Genomic DNA, 23,749 nt, shown 5'->3' on the forward strand with positions numbered 1-23,749 from the left:
AGCGATTCTCCTGCCTCAGCCTCCCAAGTAGCTGGGATTACAGGCATGTGCCATCACACCCAGCTAATTTTTGCATTTTCTATAGAGACGGGGTTTCACCACATTGGTCAGGCTTGTCTTGAACTCCTGACCTCAGGTAATCCACCCGCCTCGGCCTCCCAAAGTACTTGGATTACAGGCATAAGCCACCACATCCAGTCAGAAATCATCTATTGGTCATTCCTTACAGCTCCTGGGAGGGAAAGCGGCTTGTCTAAGGTCACAGGATTACCAATGAATGACTGAGTATAACTGAGCATTATTATCAACCCTGGATTTCCCTCAATTATTAATTACCGTTAAGCAAATATTCCAACTAGGCATTAAAATATATCTTTTATATCCCCCCCACCCCCACTTTTTTTAAATCACAGAACTCTGACAATGGGCTTTTTCCTTTAAACAATTCAGATTAGTTTTTGTTTCATTTTTTAAAAGTGGGTGACAGGTACACCAAAATCTCAGAAATACCACTAAAGAACTTATCCATGTAACTAAAAACTACCTGTTCCCCCAAAAACTATTGAAAAAATAAAAAATAAAAATAAAGTGCCAGATGATTTTTAAAGTATTATATGCTTGTTGTGAAAAATAAAAAGGAATAAAGTGAAAAATAAAAATTACCCTCCATATTAAAATCCCTAGCAATAACCATTATTAGCAAGTTCTTGTGACCTCTTCCAGAAATTTAAAGATTTTAAAGACTGGCCGGGCGCGGTGGCTCAAGCCTGTAATCCCAGCACTTTGGGAGGCCGAGGCGGGTGGATCACGAGGTCAAGAGATCGAGACCAACCTGGTCAACACAGTGAAACCCCGTCTCTACTAAAAATACAAAAAATTAGCTGGGCATGGTGGCATGTGCCTGTAGTCCCAGCTACTCAGGAGGCTGAGGCAGGAGAATTGCCTGAACCCAGGAGGCGGAGGTTGCAGTGAGCCGAGATCGCGCCACTGCACTCCAGCCTGGGTAACAAGAGCGAAACTCCGTCACAAAAAAAAAAAAAAAATTTTAAAGACAACATTAACTATATCTACTGATTTATATCCTTGGCCATGGTTACTCAAAAAGATTTGCTGGGCTTTTTTTTTGAGACAGAGTCTCACTCTATCCCCCAGCCTGAAGTACAGTGGCGTGATCTTGGCTCACTGCAACCTCTGCCTCCCGGATTCAAGTGATTCTCCTGCCTCAGCCTCTGGAGTAGCTGGGACTACAGGCACATGCCACCATGCCCAGCTAATTTTTGTATTTTTGGTAGAGAAGGGGTTTCATCATGTTGGCCAAGATAGTCTTGAACTCTGGCCTCAAGTGATCTGCCCACTTAGGCCTCCCAAAGTTCTGGGATTACAGACATGAGCCACTGCCAAAGATTTGTTGATTATACAAATGAATGGTGCGGGGCTGAGGTTGGAGGCTAGGGGTTTGCATCATACAGAAGGACAAAGATGAGTTAAACATCTCAGGAGACAAGAGTTCCCACTGGGTCCTATTAGCCAGGGATCTGGCATAAATCCTTCCTGTCTGAGCTGGCATTACAGTGTGGAGGTGAAGATCATGGGTTATGGAGTCAGGCAGATAGAGGCTCATAACTCTGGCCTGAGTACTTCCTAGGTGTGTGACCTTAGGTTGTTCATTCCTTAATTTGCCTCAGTGTCCTCACTGGTCAGATGGAGATTCATGCTTCCGTGAGGATGAAGCAAAATGATACACATAAAGAACACATCATGCCGGGCTCATGCCTGTAATCCCAGAACTTTGGGAGGCCAAGGTGGGCAGATCACCTGAGATCAGGAGTTCCACACCAGCCTGGTAAACATGGCGAAACCCTGTCTCTACTGAAAATACAAAAACTAGCCAGGTGTGGTGGTGGGCACCTGTAATTCCAGCTGCTCGGGAGGCTGAGGCAGGAGAATCACTTGAACCTGGGAGGCAGAGGTTGCAATGGGCTGAGATCGTGCCATTGCACTCCAGCCTGGACAATGAGAGTGAAAGTGTCTCAAAAAAAAAGGACACCTAAGGGTGCTTGGCATTAAGCATGCATGGAAGAAATGGTAGCTATCATTATTATGATCACTGTTGTTATTTTTCTGCTGGCCCACCTGACGAAGGAAGAAAGCCTGCAGGTCCACTAGCTAGTGTTATAGAAATAGCTCAGCCCAGGGCCTGGGGCTCTACTGTTGAGTGTATCTGGGAGGAAAGTGAGACACCTAGAAAGCAATTTTTTAGTATGAGCTGGAGTTAATGCCCAGGAATTTCTCAGGATATTAAAAGTTCTGGATATACCAAACTGCAAGTGTGGGTGTCCTATAAGCTCTGAGCATGAGGGTGTGTCTTGCACAGCCTTTATAGCTGCAGAGCTGGATCTGTGGAAAGAGGGGACCATTTTGTTTTGTTTTGATTTTTTGTGAGCTGGGGTCTTGCTCTGTTATCCAGGCTGGAGTGCAATGGCAAGATAAAGGCTCACTGAAACCTCGAACTCCTGGGCTCAAGCCATCCTTCCATGTCAGCCTCCTGAATAGCTAGGACTACAGGCATACACTACCATGCCTAGTTAATTTTTTTTTTTTTTTTTACTTTTTTGTAGAGATGGAGTCTGGCTATGTCGTCCAGTCTGGTCTCAAACTCCTGATCTCAAGTGATCCTCCCACCTCAGCCTCCCAAAGTACTGGGATTTCAGGCATGAGCCACGGCACCTGGGGGACCATTTCCTTATTCATTCAACCATGCCACCTGGTTCAGCAGCTCCAGAAGAAGTGCCCCAGACTGGCCAGGAGCAGTGGTCTGGCAGAGAAAAGTGCCCCTCTCTATTTGAATTCCAGGCCTTTCTTCCTAGTCTTCAGAGCACAATGAGAATATTATCAAAGTCCCCCAAGGCATTTGAGTTGTGAAAGAAAAAAAAAAGAGAATATTATCAAAGCCACTTCATCCAGTCTCACGCTCTTCGGAGGCTGGAAATGACTAAGCGCAGTATAATAACAGCCTCCTCCAGCCAATGCATAGCATGGGAAACCTAACACTGGACCAAACCTGCTGAGCCTCAATATCACTTGAAGCCTAGAATCTCAGATGAAAATGCATTAGTGTCATATAATTCCCACTAGTCAATTCCTTATGTTACAAAATGTCCCCAGGATGCAACAATTCTGTTAACTGACCATACCCACCAGGGATGAGAAAGAACACAAGGCACTGTTCTCACAAAGAGGTCACGGACTGTGACCTAGATTCAAACCCGGCCTGGAGTATGGGTAGCTTGTTATCTCAAGGCTCCTTTCAAGGGTTTGATCATACAGTCCCACAAATCTCAGAGTGTCTGACATGAGGCTGGTGTCCTTGGGTTCACGCGGATGGAACCAGATCAGCTTTGTGGAAGTCTCTGGAGACTGGAGGTAGCCCTATGTGGAAGCTAACGTTAAGATCAGGACAGTAAGAGCCGGGCGCGGTGGCTCAAGCCTGTAATCCCAGAACTTTGGGAGGCTGAGGCGGGTGGATCACGAGGTCAAGAGATCGAGACCATCTTGGTCAACATGGTGAAACTCCGTCTCTACTAAAAATACAAAAAATTAGCTGGGCATGGTGGCGTGTGCCTGTAATCCCAGCTACCCAGGAGGCTGAGGCAGGAGAATTGCCTGAACCCAGGAGGCGGAGGTTGCGGTGAGCCGAGATCGCGCCATTGCACTCCAGCCTGGGTAACATGAGTGAAACTCCGTCTCAAAAAAAAAAAAAAAAAAAAAAGATCAGGACAGTGGAATGATACACAGTATTTAACTCTCTCCACTATAGCAGTTCCTCGCAAGGTTTCTTCTCCCCAAAAACCCTGTCTTGTACACCTTTACCCGCTCTCCCTCCCTGCCTGTTTCCCCTCTTTATTGTCCCCCTCTATTTCTCTCTTGCTTTTTTCCTATTCTCTCTCTCTTCTCTTCTTCTCATTGTCTTTGACTCTTCTCTGACTGGTTATGACAGAGAGCTGAAAAATATCCTTTCTTATATTATTGGTTGAATTCGTACTACATTAAAATTTAAATATTCTGGTCATCATTTTCAGAAAGCCAAACTGAATATTTTCTATTTTGCTGTTAAAAAATATATACCATTTTAAACAATTAAGAACCTTTAAGAGAAGGGGATTGTGAAGATCATCTGGTTCAATGGCTTTTCTGATACATCAAGCTCTTAGAGCACCCCTGACATTCTGTCTCTCCTTGAACACTTCCAGGGATGGGAGCCCATGACTTTATTGGGGCATGACTGATGTGTAAAAAGCCGTACATATTTAATGTATACAACTCAATGAGTCTGGGACAAGTATACAGCCGTGAAACCATCACCACCCTCAGGGCCACCTATTTCTTCTTGAAACAGCCCAATTTTAACTGTTAAAAGGTCTTTAAATTAAGGTTAAACTGCTTCCATAATTCCTACTCCCTGGTTACCAGGAACAATCCAGGACACAAAAACAGTGCAATCAGCAGAAGAACAGAGAGGCCTGTGTTGCTTTCAAAGGCAGGGGTAGAACAGCTGGCTGTAGGGTTTTCCTATTGGAGTAACTTGCTTGGGCAGGCAAGATAGAAGAGACGCACTGCAGTCAGATTCTGAAGGGCCTTGAATGCCAAGCTAAAATGTGATGTGTTTAACATACCAGGAAGGTGGTCAACTGAAAACATCCCTTAGGTGGTTGGACATAATGATAATTATTTACTGAATACTTGTGTGCCAGAAACTGTGCAAAGTGCTTTATGTTCATTATCTTGTTTAATTCTTTTTTTTTTAGAGACAAGGCCTTGCTGTGTTGCCCAGGCTAGTCTTGAATTCCTAGGCTCAAGTGATCCTCCCACCTCAGCCTCCCAAAGTGCTGGGATTACAGGCATGAGCCACTGCGGCAGGCCCTTGTTTAATTCTATCAATAGCACCGTAACAAAGATACTGTTACTATCCTATTTTATAACTAAAGAAACTGGTACTCAGAGGTCTCAGAACTGGTAAGTCACTAAATCCAGACCCAGCTGACTCTGATGCCTATACCCTGAACACAGTGCTTCATATGATAAGGCGAGCAGAGAGACCAGGAGAGACCTCAGTGTGGGAGTCACTTACAAACAGAGGGAGGCAGTGTCAAAAACAGAGGATCTAGGCGGTGGCTCCCGTCTGTAATCCTAGCACTTTGGGAAGCTGAGGTGGGTGGATAACCTGAGGTTGGGAGTTCAAGACCAGCCTGACCAACACAGAGAAACCCTGCCTCTATTAAAAATACAAAATTAGCCAGGTGTGATGGCGCATGCCTGCAATTCCAGCTACACAGGAGGCTGAGGCAGAAGGATCACTTGAACCTGGGAGGTGGAGGTTGCAGTGAGCCGAGGTTGCATCATTGCACTCCAGCCTGGACAACAAGAGTGAAACTCCATCTCAAAAACAAAAAAGGCAAAAAACAAAAAACAGAGGGGCATGGGTCTCATCTGAGTCTTCTTCTAAAGATGACACCCAATCTCCATTTCCAGTCTTAGGCTTGCTTCTAAACTCTACTGGCCCAACTCCAGCTGCACACTGAACTCTGTCACCTCAAATGTGACACATCTATGACAGCTCCTATCAGTTTTCTTTTCTTTCCTTTTTAAGACAGGGTTTTGCTCTGTCACCCAGGCTGGAGTACAGTAGTGCAATCATGGCTCATTACAGCCTCAATCTCTTAGGCTCAAGTGATCCTCCCAACTCAGCCTCCTGAGTAGCTGGGACTACCGATGCACACCACCATGCCTGGCTAATTTTTTTTATTTTTTTCGAGATGGGGTTTCTCCATGCTCATCTGGAACTCCTGGGCTCAAGGAATCCACCCACCTTGGCTTCCCAAAGTGCTGGGATTACAGGTGTGAGCCACCGCACCAGCCTACTCCTATCATTTTTTAGCACTACCTCAGGAAACAGTTCCCAACCTGATATTCCTAATTTTTTTAAGCCTAAAAGAACATCAGACTTTGTGTCAAATCCAGCTGGGTTTATATAGTTTTACTATAACAAACATGTGCCCTTGGGTGAGTTATTTCACCTCAGTGGGCCTCTGTTTTCTCATCTGTAAAATGAGAACAGTAATCAACATCTTTCTTAGAGAGTGGTCTCGTGGATTAAACGGGATAATCTGTATATAGCATAGTACTTCGCACAAAGCAAATGCTCAGTAAATGTCATTATTACTGCTGTTACTATTGTCGCTCCGGCTTGAAACGCTCTCTCTTGCGTTTATGGCTAATCTCCCTGCTGAGGTGGGAGAAAGTGGGACCCACAAAAAGGACAATAACATTTCAGCGCAGTTCATGTTCCTCCTCATGACCACATCCCTCAGGCTTCCAGGCCTGCTTCTGCAGGCTGTCCTTTCTACAGTCACCAGAGAGTGGGCTCCAGCCGACACCCCAGCTCTTCTCCCTTCAGACCTACTTATTGGGGATCACATCCAATGCTGTTGTTTCTACCTGTCTTCAATTTGTGCCTGCATTATGTATCGTCTGTATACAAACACCCTCTTTTCCCTTTAAGTAGCTAGAATCAAAGTTTTAGGAATCATCTAGTCCAACTCCTGGAAAAAATTAATTTCAAAATTAAAGCAGTCATTTCAAAATTGTCTTGTGTGACTACATTTGAGTAAACTGGGCCTTCTCCCAACCAATCTACATGTGTTCACCAGTCCTCACTGCAGTATGTGCACTGTGCACAAACATTTGGGTTTTTACTGTGCAGTACCAAACATCTGAGGTTTTCCCTGTGCATTGTGGGTCTGTGATGTTACTTATTCCTCCTACCTCATAGGCCTAGTATGTTATCAAGCCCCCACGAGCATTCCTGCCCACATCCTCCCTCCCCTAGACACTACATAAGTATAAATTGCTAATGATTACTGATAAACAGGGTGCTGATCACAATCACCAACTCTCACACATTTGCACACCCGAACATCCCCTGAGGCCTGTGGTAAAGATGAAAGGAGATTTCAAGGAGACAGACATGGTGTTTGTACACAGTGAGGGGAGAACAAAGAGAACAGGGAGCCTGGGAGGTGGCAGGCAGGGAGAGCTGGCGAGACAGACTGTGAGATGAGTCAGAGTGAATGAGGGCACTGGGTCGCATCAACTACCGCTTAGCTGCCCCCAGAGGGTGGTATGAACTGGAAGAAGGGACTGGGAGCTGGTGGGGGAAGAAGCGGAGTTGATGCCCTAACTCAGAAAGTGGGAGCAGGAGTGAGTTGCAGTTGGGGAGCCTGCCTTCTGAAATCTCTAGACCTCTCCTGCCTGGCTCTGCTTCCAGCCGCTGCAGGGTTATGGCAAGGCAGCTGGGATGGCAGGGTAAGGAAGAGGTTGAGCTAACAACAAAGATGTCAGTCCTGGTGATCACTGGACCCCAGCTTGGCAGAGAGAAGGCACCCCGTGGCTACTATTGCCCTCCACGTATTTGGTGCTTTCAACTTATTTTAAATGCCTTCATGATAATGATCTCATTTAATCCTCGGCACAATCCTGGGAAATAGGCAGGGCTGGGATTGGTATCTAACATGCTCCTCCCCTCTTTATCCTGTGGATCCCTCAAGAGCCCTCAAATTGTTTTCACCAGCCTAGAAACATTCAACACAGAACCAGGCAGTGCACTGAGGCTATGGGGAACTTGGGTCCTCTGTCTAGGTTCCATTCTGGGCTTGCTGGCTGCTGACTGTCCTAGGCTGGGTGTGATGAGAAGTCACAAGATATGGAATCATTCCTGTCCTGGAATTTCCCAGGCACTCCTCCCCCTTCGCTTCCATCTGAACACCTGGTATATAATGACTGTTTCACCCACTCCCCAGGGGCAAGGTCAGGCCTCTCCTCCTCATTAGGTGAACGGAAGCCCAAGGCCTGGACAGGCAAAGGCTCTTGTCCTGACTCACACAGTGAGCAAACATGGAGGAATCTGAGATGCCTTGGAAAGACCACAGGTCTGGGGACGTCAGAAGACCTGGGTTCCAGTCCTGGTGCTGCTGCCTATCACCCAAAGTCACGAGCTGATAACACACTCATTCCACCTCCCCAGGCTTAGTTTTCCTAACTGTCAAACAGAAATAATAGTACCCATCTCTCTGGGTTGTTGAGCGGATTGAGTGAGATTAGGATATGAAAGTGTTATATAAAAATGAATGACTCTCTGATTATCAAGTAGCACAGGTAACATCAGGACTCACGCAATGGAAAGAGGCTGGGCTGAGTATAAACAGGCTAGGCTCTCCTCAACTCACTTGTGTGGCCCTGGGCCAGTCCAGGCCTCAGTTTTCCAAAGCTCCTGGCAGCTCTAAGACTGTGATATTTTGTGGGCCACGCCTCTGGTGCAAGAATTCTGGCGTTGGCCACTCTGATCTCTTGGCCCTCCTACCATCTGTGTCCCACACTGCCTTAGATCCAAGAATCTCACTGAGGGGAATCGGTCAATTCCCAACAATGGAAATCTTTGCCCCATCCCTCAGGGAGCCAAAGTGTGCTACTGCATTTTCCTCCCTTCTTAGCCTTTGTTGCCTCCAAGCTTTCAGGGAGGCAGGGGGTCTTCTTAGCAAAATCAATGGCAGATTAACCAGGTAAGCAAACATTGGATTCCCTCCCTCCTAAGGAGGGCTCAATCTAACAGCCCTGCCTTTAATATCTTGCTTCTCTCAGGATGTCCCTAATGGTTCCAGGCCCGTGATTCTTTCCATGAGGAAACAGCTCAGCATAACTCTTGCTGGACTCAAAGAAGTGAATTAAATGTTAAACATGTAAGGCCAGAGCCCCCGGTGCAGCAGAACATTCCCCAAACAGACAATGGCACACAGCTCCTCTGCCACTCTCACAGTGGCTATAGGCTGGGCCCCCCTGCTCCCCAGCCCAGACTCCTGAGAAGGAATAAGAAATGGCAATGTTTTGCTCTTCCCAGCAAGCTCATGGCTTCCCGTGTCCTTCCTTCAACCCCTAGTGTTGAAGGCTCCAGGGGCCTGGAAATGCCTGGAACATTGAGTTGTGGCATCCCCAGCACTGAAATTTAATAGGTCTATGACTGGACAGGCAGGAGCCTCTGTAGTTAGCCCCATTAGGGCCTGGAAAGTCCCAGAGAGGGAGGAAACAGCTCAGGAAGGATGACGAGGTCCTGACATCTCTTGGGGTAATGGGGAATTGGATATTAACTGTGATGAGGCCTCGGGGTGGGGGCTGGTTGGTTTGCTGCTCAGATTAATATAGGCCATAGAATTGCCAGATAGGTAGAGCCTCAGAGATCACCCAGGCCAACCCTCTATTTTACAGAAAGGTAAACTGAGGCCTCAGAAAAGGGAGAAGCAACTTACACCAGGTCACTCAGTGAGCTATAGAATAGCTAGGCCAGATTCTTGGTCTCTGGTATTAAGCTTGGTGCTTTTTCCACCCTGTCTCCTGCATAACCCCCAAGTCTCCTTTCTAAAGATAGCAAGCAATGGCCCCTGCATGGTAAGGCTCAGGGACCATTTCCCAGGGAGCAGAATCTGTTCATGGTCCCACTTTGCCCAGCTAAGAACTGAAAGATGAAGTCCATGGGTTCCAGCTCAGCTCTGCCACTTCATAGGATTGAACCTTGGTTATGTCACTTCTCTGAGCCTTAATTCCTTACCTCTGAAATGGGGATTTCAGAACTGTGACCCTGGATGGCCAAAGGATCAAATGAGATCAAATGAGATCATGTATGGATCATGTATGTGGGGCATTTTGTAAACTGAAGCACTAACCAAACGATATTATTAAAACAATGTGAGGTTGGAAGATGCTGCAGAGGGAGGAAGCCTCAGGGGAGGAGGCTGGGAAGGAACGAGAACCCACATTCACAAGAGGCTGCCTGGGCATCCCACAGACCTGACTGATCCTGAAGCCACCAGCAGGAACTGATCGCAGCAGATCAGACCACCCCAAGCTCACTGGCTTGAGAGACCGCCTGTCTGCTCTGCTTCACGTGTGTGTGCATCTGTGCATGTACCTGACAGACCAGTATCACAGACATTTGCCTGGCTGCTTCGGGGGCACATTTGGCAGGAGAGCAGTGTGTGGTGCTGAGGGAGGACCTCCGCTTCAGGCCAGGTCACAGACTCTCAAAGAGCAGCCTCCCTAACGAGATCCCCTGCGGGGACCTCTCAAGTGTTCGGCTCCTCTGGGGCCCTTACCTTATACTTGGCCGCGAGCAGCTCTGTGGCCTGCTGCTCCCGCCGCAGGTCTTCCAGCATCTTCTCCTTCTCCTCCAGCAGCTTCTGCTTCTCCTCGCTCACCAGGCTGCGGTCATCCTGGATGGCTGCCTTCTCCTCCTCCAGCCGTTCCTTCTGCTCCTGCAGGTAATTCTCCATGTTCTTCTCCAAGGCTGACTCCAGGATGGGCTGGGGCGGGCGGTGGTTGTTGTTGTTGTCATCCTCCTCTTCTGCCACCCAGGCCTCAATCACAGGGCCCTCAGGGTACCCTGGCGGGGCGGACACGGCCTTCTTCCTGCGGCTGCTCTTCCTCCGGGGCCGCTTCCCCAGCATCCCCTTCTTCTCCAGCTGGGCCTTCAGGCGGGCGATCTCCTCTTGGAATTCCCGCAGCAGTGTGTCCTTGGGGTCCTCGTTCACTCGGGGCTTATTCTTGATGTTCTTGGCTCGGTTGGCAAAGCGCAGGGTTGAGAGGCTTTCATCATAGCTGTGAGAAGCTGGCCCCAGTGTGGCTACCATGATGGTCTTGGCATTCCCCCCCAGGGAGTCCTGGAGCAGCCGGGTCAGCTTGGAGTCCCGGTAGGGAATGTGGGTGCTCCTGTTGCCCGCCAGGGCAGCAATCACGTTGCCCAGGGCAGATAATGAGAGGTTGATTTTGGAGGCTTCTTTAGGCCTCTCTCCACCACCACCGCCCCCACTGCCTCCACCGCCACCACTGCCACCTGAGGACGGTGTGGCTGCTCCTCCTGCTGTGTTGGGGCCCGCCTTGTTCTGCCTCTCACTGCCAGCCAGGTCCACTAGGTTGAGCTTGCCCACTCGGATGTGGTCCTGGCCATCAGAGCCACGCTCGCTGCACTCCACGGTGATGATGAAGATGGCGTGGGAGCGGGAGCTGACCTCGTTCATGTGAGTGCTGCCCACAGCCCGGGTCTGGTTCCCCAGGTTCATCACATGCTCAATCTCCTTGACATTCTTGGTGACGAAGGAGGAGAGGTCCTTGATGTAGACGCCCGTCTCAGGGTTCTCTTTCAGCTCTAGCCTCTTGCCCGGTTCCTTGGAGACCAGGTCTCGAATCTCTTCCTGGTAGATCTCCAAGTAGGAGGCCCGGACCAGGTACTGCTGGTTTTGGGAGCGGGAGATGTGGGTGAAGATGTGCTCAAAGGCATTCGGGATGACCCCGCGCAGCTCGGGCTCCACCCAGGTTCCCTGCATGGTGTAGGTCTTGCCAGTGCCCGTCTGACCATAGGCAAACACTGTGCCATTGAAACCCTGGAGCACGGAGTCTATCAGGGGCCTCACGGTTTCGTCATACAGGTCGGCCTGCTTGGAGCTGGCATCATACACGGCGTCAAAGGTGAAGGTCTTAGGCAGCTCCCCCGGCGCAGCACGGGGGTTCCGCAGGGTCACCTGGCCCAGTTTCACGTCCATGGTCAGGATCTGCTCGTGACCAGCAGCCTCCTCCTTCCTGCTGAGGGGGCGGCACCGGGCCACCACCTTGAGGGCCTCGCTGGCCTTGGTTTTACTGGTCATCTTGCCGCTCTGACCTTCCTGCCCCGAGCCCCTCCGCAGCCTGGGCGGTCCTGCTCTCCTGCTCTCTAGGTCGGGATCAGCGGGGCCAGCCCAGCCCCCAGGCGCCGCTCTTCAATCTGCATGCAGGCTCCTAGGGTGGGGACGCTGGGAGGTGGCCCCGACGCTGCTGCAATCTGGGCCTCCACCGCTCTCGGGTCCTCGCTGCACCGGCTGGGAGGTGAATTAAGCAGAATCCCCCAGCCGCCGCGGGAGCAGCGCCTGCCGAGCGGCCGTGCCCGGAGCCCGCCCCATGCTGGAGCAGAGGGAGCGCTGCCGTAAACAGCTCCGGCAACAATGAGATAAAGGAAGAGGAAAATGGGATGGGGGTGGGCGGCGAGCTGTCTTCTCCTCCTCCCTCTAGGGATCCATAGCGGCGGCTGCTGGTCCTGGGCGGCCGGGGTTCCCGGGCCTCCCGCGGGCAGAGGCTCACCTGGAGTCCTCCCTCCCAGCTGGGGGATCATTCATTGCAGCCAGCGCGGCTGCTGCTGCTGCCTCTGCCTCCGCCTTCCCCGCCGCCGCCACCGGAGAATGAGAGAGAAAAACAGAAGGGGATGGGGCGGAGCAGCGGCGGCGAGAGTGATGTTGCCGCCGCGCTGCGGCCCCAGCTAAGCCTCCCGGCTGGGGTGGGGCAGGGGGCGGGGCCGCGGGGCGGGAGGCGCGAGCCGGGCGCGGCCCGGGTGCGGGGGACAGGGGCGCATCGCCGGCTCTGCACCCCCGCCGACCGCTCCGGGATGACAGGCTCCGGTGCCGACCCAGGTCCTGCGCCCACCAGTCGGGTGCAGCGCAGCCACCGCCCGCCGTCACCCCACCGAACCCGAGCATGCCGGGAGTTGTAGTCCCGCCTTTGTTAACTGGGTTCTTGCAGGTTGCTCATGCCTTCCCCGGCCCCCCAGTCCGGGAGGCGCCTCCCTCATCGGCATGCCATCCCTCGAATGACAGCTGAGCTTGCGCCACCCACGTCTGGTCCCTCCGAGCCGCCATCCTCGGACACCCCCCTGCTCCTGCCTTTCTGCCTGCAAATGGGTGCACGTCACTCATCCCTGTCAGGGTGTCGCCAAGGCCTCCTGGAGCCGAACTCCCACATATTTCTTGACTGTCCTTTCCTTTCCCTGCCCTGGTCTACTTCTGGCCTTCATCTTCTCTCTGCTGGAGCCATCTCTCGCACCTCATGTCCGCACATGCACCCGGGGCCCTCTCGCTGCTCCTCCACCGCCTTCCTTGTGTGAAAGCCTCTCCATCTTCTTACTTCGCAGCCTCACCTCCACTACTCCTCTGTTCCAGACATACCTTCCTTCAGTTATCCAGCGCCTGCTGAGCCCCAAGCCCCCTTCTAGGCTCTGGGTCTTTCCTGTCCTCAAGGAGTGCACATTCCAGGAACCGTCCTTTGTTTCTTTAACTGGCTTTGCTGTGCAGCATCTTTGTGCTTTTGCCCTTCGGCATGTAGTGTCCTGCCACTTGGGCAGTTCATGCACCTCCTCCTCCACGAAGCCTTCCCTGAGCAATTTTTTTTGTCCTGTAGTGAAACAGACACAGAATTTGCCTAACACAAAACCTGGATTCAAGTTCCAGTTCCCATGGCCATCTAACAGAGCGGCTTTGAGCAGTCACTTCCCTTGCTCCAGTCTTAGTTTCCTCATTTATTTTTTTTAAATTGGAGATCAGGAAAAAAAAAATAATTAATAGCTACTTCATGGAGTGGTTGGGAGGCTCAAATGAAACAATGAATCATGAAGTATTACACTATGAGAAGTCCTTAATACATGCACCTGCCCTGGCTGGGATTGCCTGACAGCTTCTGCTTCCTTCAGTATCCTGGAGAGACCAGGTCAGGGCTTGGTGTTCCTCTATGGGGGTCATCTTTTTTTTCCTGTAGGATGCAAATCAAATGTAATTCCACAAGGCCAAGGACCAAGCCAGAGTCCTATCCACGGTCCCCTCTGCAGAGGAGAGTTGAGTCGGTGGACTGAGCCCAAGTTGTCCTTACTCTCCATATGAGATCCAGATCGAGAGGTGCTGTTATCTGAAACCTGGAGGCCCTTCTTCGTGGAGGCACCAGAACAGTCTTTCCACAAAACATTTCCAAGCATGTTATCCTCTAGAGGACCCAATTGTTTAGTTTTCCAACTCAACAAAATTTATCTCCTTAACTCTTCCCCATCCCAGGATTTGAGTGTGAGCTGGACTAGAGGCTTGAGACTTAGCTGAGAGTTTGCCTGCTTCTGAAGTTTCCTGGCTTCGCTCCACTCTCTCTCTCCTTGATTAAGCTCCACTGCTTATGATTAACTTGGCTTTTGGACCAATTATGGGGTGGGGTTTTGGCTCTGTAGACTAACCTCTCTTGGCTCTCACATGATTTCTGGGTGGAGCCTTTAGTTCTTCAACCATTTTCTGGTTGCATTCGGCTTTGGTTTTCGAACACCCTTTCTCTGCTTAGGCTAATGCATCTGACACTATAGTGCTGGATAAAAGGGGTTCTCACCCTGTTCTCCCCACTTGATGTCACCACCTGGCAGGGCACTTACCCAGATCTTCCTGTGTGGGAGGGAGATCGGAATTCCATTGCTTACAAGATGTGTGATGTCAGGTAAATTATTTAATTTCTCTGAACAGCTATTTTCTCAATGGGATAAGTGAGATAAGCATGCTTACATTGGCCAGGTGTGGTGGCTCAAGCTGTAATCCCAGCCATTCAGGAGGCTGAGGTAGGAGGATCACTTAAGCCCAGGAGTTTGAGGCTGCAGTAAGTGATGATTGTACCACTGCACTCTAGCCTGGGTGACAGAGTGAGAGTCTGTCTCTAAAAAAAAAAAAAAGAATGCTTACAGGTGGGCGCAGTGGCTCACGCCTATAATCTCAGCACTTTGAGAGGCCAAGGAGGGCGGATCACCTGAGATCGGGAGTTTGAGACTAGTCTGACCAACATGAAGAAACCCATCTCTACTAAAAATGCAAAAACATTAGCCACGTATGGTGGCAGGCACCTGTAATCCCAGCTACTCAGGAGACTGAGGCAGGAGAAACGCTTGAACCCGGGAGGCAGAGATTGTGCCACTGCACTCCAACCTGGGCAATAAGAGTGAAACTGTCTCAAAAAAAAAAAAAAAAAGAATGCTTACCTTACACACCAGGATTAAATGAAATAATGTATACAAAAACTCCTAGGACATAGGAGGCACTCAAGAAATAGTAGTTTTCTTTCCTTTTGTCCTTTGCATTTAAGGCTGTTCACTTCAGTGTCTCCATTTTCACTACTGTCTTTATTTTTCCTTCTTACACACTCAAGTCTACAGCCACTCTGATTAGCTTAAGGCCCCCAAACACATCCCACTTTTTTGTGTCTCCTTGTTTTGCTCATGCTGCTCCTCTGCCTGAAATGTCCTAACTTTGTTTTTATTTTAATTAATTTATTTGAGAAGGGGTCTCACTCTGTCACTCAGGCTGGAGTGCAATGGTATGATTATGGCTCACTGCTACCTCAAACGCCTGAGCTCAAGCGATCCCCCTGCCTTAGCATCCCGAATAGCTGGGACTACGGGTGCATGCCACCACAACTGACTAATTAAAAACAATATGTATATATATATATGTGTGTGTGTGTGTGTATATATATATATATGTGAGATGGAGTCTCGCATTGTCACCAGGGATGGAGTGGAGTGGCTTGATCTTGGCTTACTATAACCTCTGCCTCCCAGGTTCAAGCAATTTTCCTTGCCTCAGCCTCCCAAAGTGCTGGGATTACAGGCATGAGCCACTGGGCCTGGCCAACTATCAATACATACACAGATAGATAGATAGATAGATAGATAGATAGATAGATAGATTTTTTTTTTTTTTGAGATGGAATCTCACTCTGTTGCCCAGGCTGGAGTGCAGTGGTGTGATTTCAGCTCACTGCAACCTGTACGTCCCAGATTCAAGTGATTCTCCGCCTCAGCCTCCTGAGTAGCTGGGATCACAGGCACCTGCCACCACACCCAGCTAATTTTTTAAAATTGTTTTTTGTATTTTTAGTAGAGACGGGGTTTCACTATGTTGGCCAGGCTGGTCTTGAACTCCCGACCTCGTGATCTGCCCACCTCAGCCTCCCAAAGCACTAGGATTACAGGCATGAGCCACTGCACCTGGCCCAGCAATATTTTTTTAAAAAATTAGCCAGGTCTCACTATGTTGCCCAGGTTGGTCTTAAATCCCTGGACTCAAGTGATTCTCCTACCTTGATCTCCCAAAGTGCTAGGCGTATAGACGTGAGCCACCGCATTCAGTTTTCCTAACTTTGTCTGCTTCTGTCTACATAGCCTTAGCTTCTATTCATTCCACTGCCCAATCTCATATGGCTGGCTCAGAGTCGTGGCTCACGCCTGTAATCCCAGGACTTCGGAAGGCAGAGGTGGAAGAACATTTTAGGCCAGGATTTCGAGACCAGCCCTGTCTCAATTAAACAAACAAACTTACATGGCTTCTCCTCTTACCATGCAATAGTGACCGCTCTTACCAAGGACATCAGCAAGTTTCAGTGCTACCCTGTAGTGTCATCATAGCTTATGGCTTCCATTATTGTCTATATGGTTCCTAGATTTGTATCTCCAGTCCAGACCTCTCTTCTGAGTTCCAAACCTCTATGTCTGACTCTGTAATGGACAGAGCCACTTGGGTGGCTCTCCAGGCACCTGAAATTCTACTTGTTCACATTGAACTCATTATTCTACCCTCCAAAAATGATGCCTAGCTTTGTAAATAGCACTTCTTTCACTCTCAATGTATCCATTCAAATACGAAATTCTGCCAACTCAACTTCCTGCATACTTCTCAGGTTTATCCATTTGTTTTCTACTTCCATAGCTGCTATCATGACCAAGCTATTCTCTGACTTGGCCTCCCAGAGTAGCCCCCAATCTGGTATCTCTGAATGGAGAGATTCAGTCTGCTCTTACCCCTTCGTATTCATTCTCTTGTTTGTTTTTATTATTTTATTATTATTATTTTTACCCATATGTATTCATTCTTTAGAAAGTAATATTTTAGGCCAGGCACAGTGGCTCATGCCTATAATCCCAGCACTCTGGAAGCCTGAGGTGGGCAGATCACCTGAGGTCAGGAGCTCAAGACCAGCCTGGCCAATGTGGTGAAACCCCATCTCTACTACAAATACAAAAATTAATCTTGTCTCTACTAAAAATACAAAAATTAGCGCATGACCGTAATACCAGCTACTCAGGAGACTGAGGCAGGAGAATCACTTGAACCCGGGAGGTGAAGAGAGGCAGAGGCAGGAAGATCACTTGAGGCCAAGAGTTCAAGACCAACCTGGACAACATAGTAAGACCCTAGTTCTAAAAAAAAAAATTTTTTTTAAATAGTTAGTTGTGGTGGTGCATGCCTGTAGTCCTAGCTACTTGGGAGGGTGAGGCAGGAGGACCCCTAAAGCCCAGGAATTCAGGGGTGCAGTGAACCATGATCACACCACTGCACTCCAGCCTGGGCAACAGAGTAAGACCCTGTCTCTAAAAATAAATAAATAAATAAATAAATAAGTTTAAAAATCGTCCAGGCACTAGGGTAATTCCAGCACTTTGAGAGGCCAGGACAGGTGGATCACCCTGAAGTCAGGAGTTCAAGATCAGTGTGGCCAACATGGTGAAGCCTCATCTCTACTAAAAATACAAAAAATAAGCTGGGCATGGTGCGGGGCACCTGTAATCCCAGCTTTTTGGGAGGCTGAGGCAGGAGAATCCCTTGAACCTGGGAGGCAGAGATTGTAGTAAGCCAAGATCGCACCACTGCAATCCAGCCTGGGAGTCAGAGCGAAACTGTCTCAAAAAAAAAAGTAAAACTAAAAACACCTATCTGATCATGTCACCCCATGCTTGAAAGGTCCCAATGCTTCTCCCTGTTTTTTTTTTTTTTTTTTTTGAGACAGAGTCTTGTTCTTTAGCCAAGCGATTCTCCTGCCTCAGTCCCAAGTAGCTAGGACTACAGTCACACATCACCATACCCAGCGAATTTTTGTATTTTTAGTAGAGACGGGGTTTCACCAGATTGACCAGGGTGGTCCAATCTCCTGACCTTGTGATCTGCCAGCCTGGGTAACATGGTGAAACCCCGTCTCTACTAAAAATACAAAAAATTAGCTGGGCATGGTGGCGCGTGCCTGTAATCCCAGCTAATTTTTTGTATTTTTAGTAGAGACGGGGTTTCACCATGTTAACCAGGATGATCTCGATCTCTTGACCTCGTGATCCACCCATCTCGGCCTCCCAAAGTGCTGGGATTACAGGCGTGAGCCACCGTGCCCGGCCTATCCTCACCATCTTTGCCTAGATAATTCCTCTTCACCCTTTGGATTTCAGCTTGAATGTCCCTTCCTAAGGATACTTTTCTTGATTTCTCCACCTAGCTTATGTCCCTCTGTAATAGGTTCTCATCATTCCTGGTACTTTCCTTCATAGAAATTAGTATAAGTGTAATTAAATCATAATTTGTCCACCTCCCCTGTTCAGCAAAGTCATAACATGTCTGCTTCATTCATTTTTGTAATCACAATGACTACTGCAGCTTCCAGCACATAGTATGTGCTCAAATAAATATTTTTCCTTTTTTTCTTTCTTTGAGACAGAGTTTCGCTCTTGTTACCCAGGCTGGAGTGCAACCTCTGACTCCCGGGTTCAAGCGGTTCTCCTGCCTTAGCCTCCCAAGTAACTGAGATTACAGGCACATGACACCACACCTGGCTAATTTTTGTATTTTTAGTGGAGACGGGGTTTCTCCACGTTGGTCAAGCTGGTCTCGAACTCCTGACCTCAGGTGATCTGCTCACCTTGGTCTCCCAAAGTGAAATATTGTTTCAAATAAATAAAATAAAGTCCGATATGAGCATCACCTCTTCTGGGAAGAATTATTCGACTCCGCTGACTGTACCAGAATTAACATTCCTTTTGGCCAGGTGCTATGGCTTAGCCTGTAATCTCAGCACTTTGGGAGGTTGAGGCTGGTGGATCACTTAAGCACTGGAGTTCAAGCTCAGCCTGGGCAACATCCTGAAACCCCCATTAAAAAAAAATTAATTAATTTGTAAAAAAGAAAAAAAAATCTTTCCTCTCTTCATGATGCTATAGCTCACTGTTTAGCTAGACACCTGGAACTCATCACAGTTGACTTGCACTGTGGGTAACTGAGTCTATCTCTCTCACCAGAAATTGTGCCTCCTGAAGACAAGAGCTGTGTTTTTTTTTTGTTTTTCTTTTGCTTTTTTTTTTTTTTTTTTAAATAGATACGGGGTTTCACCATGTTGGCCAGGATGGTCTCGATCTCTTGACCTCGTGATCCACCCATCTCGGCCTCCCAAAGTGCTGGGATTACAGGCGTGAGCCACCGTGCCTGGCTAAGAGCTGTGGTTTTTGTCTTTGTGTCTCCTTTTCCCATACCTAACACAGTACTAGCTACATTTAAGATAGTTAATATTTGGCCGAGGGCTGTGGCTCATGCCTGTAAACTCAGCACTTTGGGAGGCCGAGGCCAGTGGATTGCTTGAGCTCAGGGGTTTGAGACCAGCCTGGCCAACATGGTGAAACCTTATCTCTACAAAAAATACAAAAATTGGCTAGGTGCAGTGGCTCACACCTGTAATCCCAGCACTTTGGGAGGCCAAGGTGGGCAGATTGCTTGAGGTCAGGAGTTCAAGATCAGCCTGGCCAACATGGTCAAACCCTGTCTCTACCAAAAATACAGAAATTAGCTGGGTGTGGTGGTATGTGCCTATAGTCCCAGCTACTTGGGAGGCTGAGGCAGGAGAATTGCTTGAACCTGGAAAGGAGAGGTTGCAATGAGCTGAGATTGTGCCCCTGCACTCCAGCCTGGGCAATGGAGCAAGACTCCTTCTCAAGAAAAAAAAAAAGTTATTTTTCCACAGGGGATTCCCATTCCACCATCTCCTTCCAGTGTGGTCCCAGTAACAGCTATGGTAAGATTATACAAAGAAGACAGAGTTCACTCTTTGGTAATCCTGGGGTCTACAAATGTTCAAACGCAAGTAATTCATATTTGGATTGACCCTACACAAACCAAATTCTGGCTGGGGGTGATGGCTCACACCTGTAATCTAGCACTTTGGGAGGCTGAGGCAAAAAGATCCCTGAGTTCAGGAGTTCGAGACCAGCCTGGGCAACAGAGATTCTGTCTCTAAGCAAAATAAAACAAAACAAAAAACAGGCTGGTTGCAGTGGCTCATGGCTGTAATCCCAGCAGTTTGGGAGGCCAAGGTGGGTGGTGAATCACCTGAGGTCAGGAGTTCAAGGCCAACATGGTAAAATCCTGTCTCTACTAAAAATACAAAAATTAGTCAGGCATAGTGGCAGGAGCCTGTAATCCCAGCTACTTGGGAGGCTGAGGCAGGAGAATCACTTGAACCTGGGAGGCGGGGGTTGCAGTGAACTCTGAGATCAACCCACTGTACTCCAGCCTGGGCGACAGAGCAAGACTCTGTCCCAAAAACAAACAAAAAATAACCAAACCAAGTTTTGCCAGCAGAGGGAGACATGACTATGTGACAAAATTGCTGGATGAACTCCAATTTCTGGGCTATCAATCATTAAGTGATTACCTAACTACATGAGTTATTACCTAACTATAGGAGTCTCCCAAGCTTGATTTCACATTGCTCCTCTTTCCCCTGCAGCTTCCTGTCTACAGTCTCTGCTGTAATTGCTGGTGAACGGGATTTGTCAACCTAAATAAAGAAATAACAGAAAAATCTGAAAATGAAGACTGGATATTATAAAAAGAACAGTTCATACCTGTTCCCCTTTACCGAGAGCCTAATGGGTGGGTCACAGATGTTTTATCAAATCTTCACATTCACTCAGCTGGTAAGTGGCTGCACTGGAGCTTGAGCCTCATTCCTCCTGCTGGGAAGCCAGTATTTTTCCCACTACCCTTGCCTGAGTGCTGAGCCTCAGCCCTCAATCCACCTCTATCTGGTCTAACTCCACCTTCCCCTTTCAACACCCCCTGCCTCTTCAGTAAAGACCTGCCTCCTCCAGACCTACGGGCCTCTTCCTTTCCTTACCTTCTGTGGCAATTTGTATGATGTGCAATTAACATCTGCTTTTTTAAATGGTGCTATCCATCCATCTATGAATATATTCTGTCTCCCCAACTCGGATTCTTCTAATTTGCTATACATAAGTTTCTTGTTCCAAAAGTAATTTAAGAGCATTTTAAAAAGAGTTTTGACCAAATTGCATATAGAATTTTCTCAATTTTGTTTTGAAGCACCGTACATGTTGTTGACTCTTCCTCTTACCCTAAATGCAATTCATCAACAGATTCTATCCCTTTTCTGCTTAGAAAATCTGTTGGTCCCGAGTCCAAAACTCTCCATGCCACCACCAGTACCCTCTTAGTCCGTGCCACCACCAGTACCCTCTTAGTCCGTGCCACCACCACTACCCTCTTAGTCCGTGCCACCACCACTACCCTCTTAGTCCGTGCCACCACCAGTACCCTCTTAGTCCGTGCCACCACCAGTACCCTCTTAGTCCGTACCACCACCAGTACCCTCTTAGTCTGTGCCACCACCACTACCCTCTTAGTCCGTGCCACCTACATCTTTCACCAGGACGCGGCAGTAGTATTTTAACAGGAACCCCTGGTTCCACCCTTATCCTCCCACTCTCCCTCCGAGACAGAACAGCCAGAGTCTTTCTTCGGAACTAAACATCAAATCATTCTACCTCCTCCTCTCAATTCTCAAATGATGTCTCATTATTCTCAGAATAAAATCTAGGCCAGGCGCGATGGCTCACGCTTGTAATCCAGCACTTTGGGAGGCTGAGGCAGGCAGATCACCTGATGTCAGGAGTTTAAGACCAGCCTGGGCAACACGGCAAAACCCCATCTGTACTACAAATATAAAAATTAGCTCAGCATGGTGGCGGGTGCCTGTATTCCCAGCTACTCAGGAGGCTGAGGCAGGAGAATCTCTTGAACCCGGGAGGCAGAGATTGCAGTGAGCCGAGACTGCACCCCTGCACTCCAGCCTGGGCAGCAGAGAGAGACTCAATCTCAAAACAAGGAATGAAATCCAAAGTCCTTGACAGGGCACATACCCCTTACTCAATCAAGCTCCAGGGCACTTCTCCTGTTTCATGTATTCCTATTCCCTCCTTCCTCACTCTGATCCAACAACACACTGGCATCCCTGTTCTTCAGCCCCGCCAGGCACCTTCCGGCTTGAGGGCCTGCGCGCTTGCTCCTTCCTTTGCCTGCAAGCTTTCTCTCCCAGCGCCAAGCCGGCTTCCCTCCCTCCCTTCATTCAGTTGTATTTGCATATATTTGTCACCCCCTCAGAAAAGCTTTTTTGACCTTGCTTTCTAAAATCCTTCTTCTTCACTCCTTATATGCTTACTCTGCTTTGTTTTTCTTCATAGCACTTACCACAATATGACATTCTAGATATTTCTTTATCTGTTTATGTTTTCTTCTTCCCACTAATGTGCAATGAGACAATTTCTCCCAGTGCCTAGAAATATGTCTAGTTCATGATAGGCCCTCAGGAGATATTCACTTAATGAATAAATGATGAATGACGCTATTAATAGTCTTCACAACCATCTTTTTTTCTTTTCTTTTCTTTCTTCTTTCTTTCTCATCACTGCACTCTGGTCTCTGTGACAGGGTCTTACTCTGCCACAGAGACCAGAGTGCAGTGATGCAACCACGTCTCACTGCAGCCTCAACCTCCTGAGCTCAGGTGATCCTCCCACCTCAGCCTCTCGAGTAGCTGGTACTAAGTGCCACTGCACTCAGCTAATTTTTTTATTTTTTATTTTTTGTAGAGACAGGGTTTCACTATGTTGCTCAGGCTGGTCTCAAACTCTTGGACTCAAGCAATTCACCGTCCTCAGCCTCTCAAAGTGTTGGGATTACAGGCGTAAGCCACCATGCCCAGCCACAACCATCATTTAGAATGGTTGCTTAATGTAAATTATTTTTATTGTGAAATATTAAGTTGAATCATATGAATTCTCATTTTGTAAGTTAAAAATGACTGCCTATTGACTTCTGGTCAGATCGCCAGATATCTGCGGAATGACCTTACAAGTCCTTCTTGATCCTGCAGTGGATTAGGTGCCACTATCGCTGCTCATGTTGAATCCAGAACCGTAGCCAGACATGGAACTGGAGGATAAGTGAAAGAATCTGACTGAGTCCAGAGATCCTAAGGAGGAGGAAGAGGAAGAGGAGGAATTAGTGTTTCTACATCAGGATCCCCTAACAACAGTGAGAGGGCAATACGGGCAGTTGGAGGAATGTGTAAAGGCCCGGGCATGGCTAGAGCTCTGTGATGAGCCTGTATCCTCTTCACACACAGAAGAGGAGTACATGGAGGAGCTCTTTGACTTCTTACATCAAGGGACATTGCATGACCCACAAACTCTTTAACAACTTGAAATAAATGTGTGGACTCACTCTTCACCCCAGCCTTCCTCACTTGGGCATCAGGATATTTCCTTATGATTTTGGGTATGCCATTTGTTTCTTATTTGTGTACCTATAAGCTCACATGAACCTCTCCTCTTTTTTTTTGAAACAAGTCTCATTCTGTCACCCAGGCTGGAGTGCAGTGGTATGATCTTGGCTCGCTGCAACCTCTGACTCCCGGGTTCAAGTGATTCTCCTGCCTCAGTCTCCCGAGTAGTTGGGATTACAGGTGCCTGCCGCCACACCTGGCTGGTTTTTTTTTTTTTTTTTTTTTTTTTTTTTTAGTGGAGATGGGCTTTTACCATGTTGAACAGGCTGGTTTCAAACTCCTGACCTCAGTTGATCTACCCGCTTTGGCCTCCCAAAGTCCTGGGATTACAGGCATGAGCCACCATGCCCAGCCAATAGCTAGGATTTTTTTTTTTTTTTTTTTTTTTACAAGTTGACCAGGATGGTCTCGATCTCTTGACCTCATGATCCACCCG

At 48.2% G+C, this 23,749-nt stretch overlaps 1 protein-coding gene and 1 pseudogene across 1 annotated transcript in view; one reads left to right on the forward strand and one right to left on the reverse strand.

Moving 5' to 3' along the window:
• The window catches only part of KIF3C (kinesin family member 3C), a 49,128-nt gene extending 36,802 nt beyond the window's left edge, over positions 1-12,326 (reverse strand). The window contains exon 1 of the mRNA XM_032271880.1: positions 10,200-12,326. Within this exon, the coding sequence (XP_032127771.1) occupies positions 10,200-11,744 (1,545 nt within the window). The 5' untranslated portion in view covers positions 11,745-12,326. The remainder of the gene's footprint in view (positions 1-10,199) is intronic.
• Positions 12,327-22,955: 10,629 nt separating this feature from the next.
• LOC116545307 lies at positions 22,956-23,238 on the forward strand (annotated as a pseudogene).
• Positions 23,239-23,749: the final 511 nt, after the last annotated feature.

Source organism: Sapajus apella, unplaced genomic scaffold (genome assembly GCF_009761245.1).
Source record: "Sapajus apella isolate SASKATOON/1434 unplaced genomic scaffold, GSC_monkey_1.0 scaffold258, whole genome shotgun sequence".
Taxonomy (NCBI): Eukaryota; Metazoa; Chordata; class Mammalia; order Primates; family Cebidae; genus Sapajus; species Sapajus apella.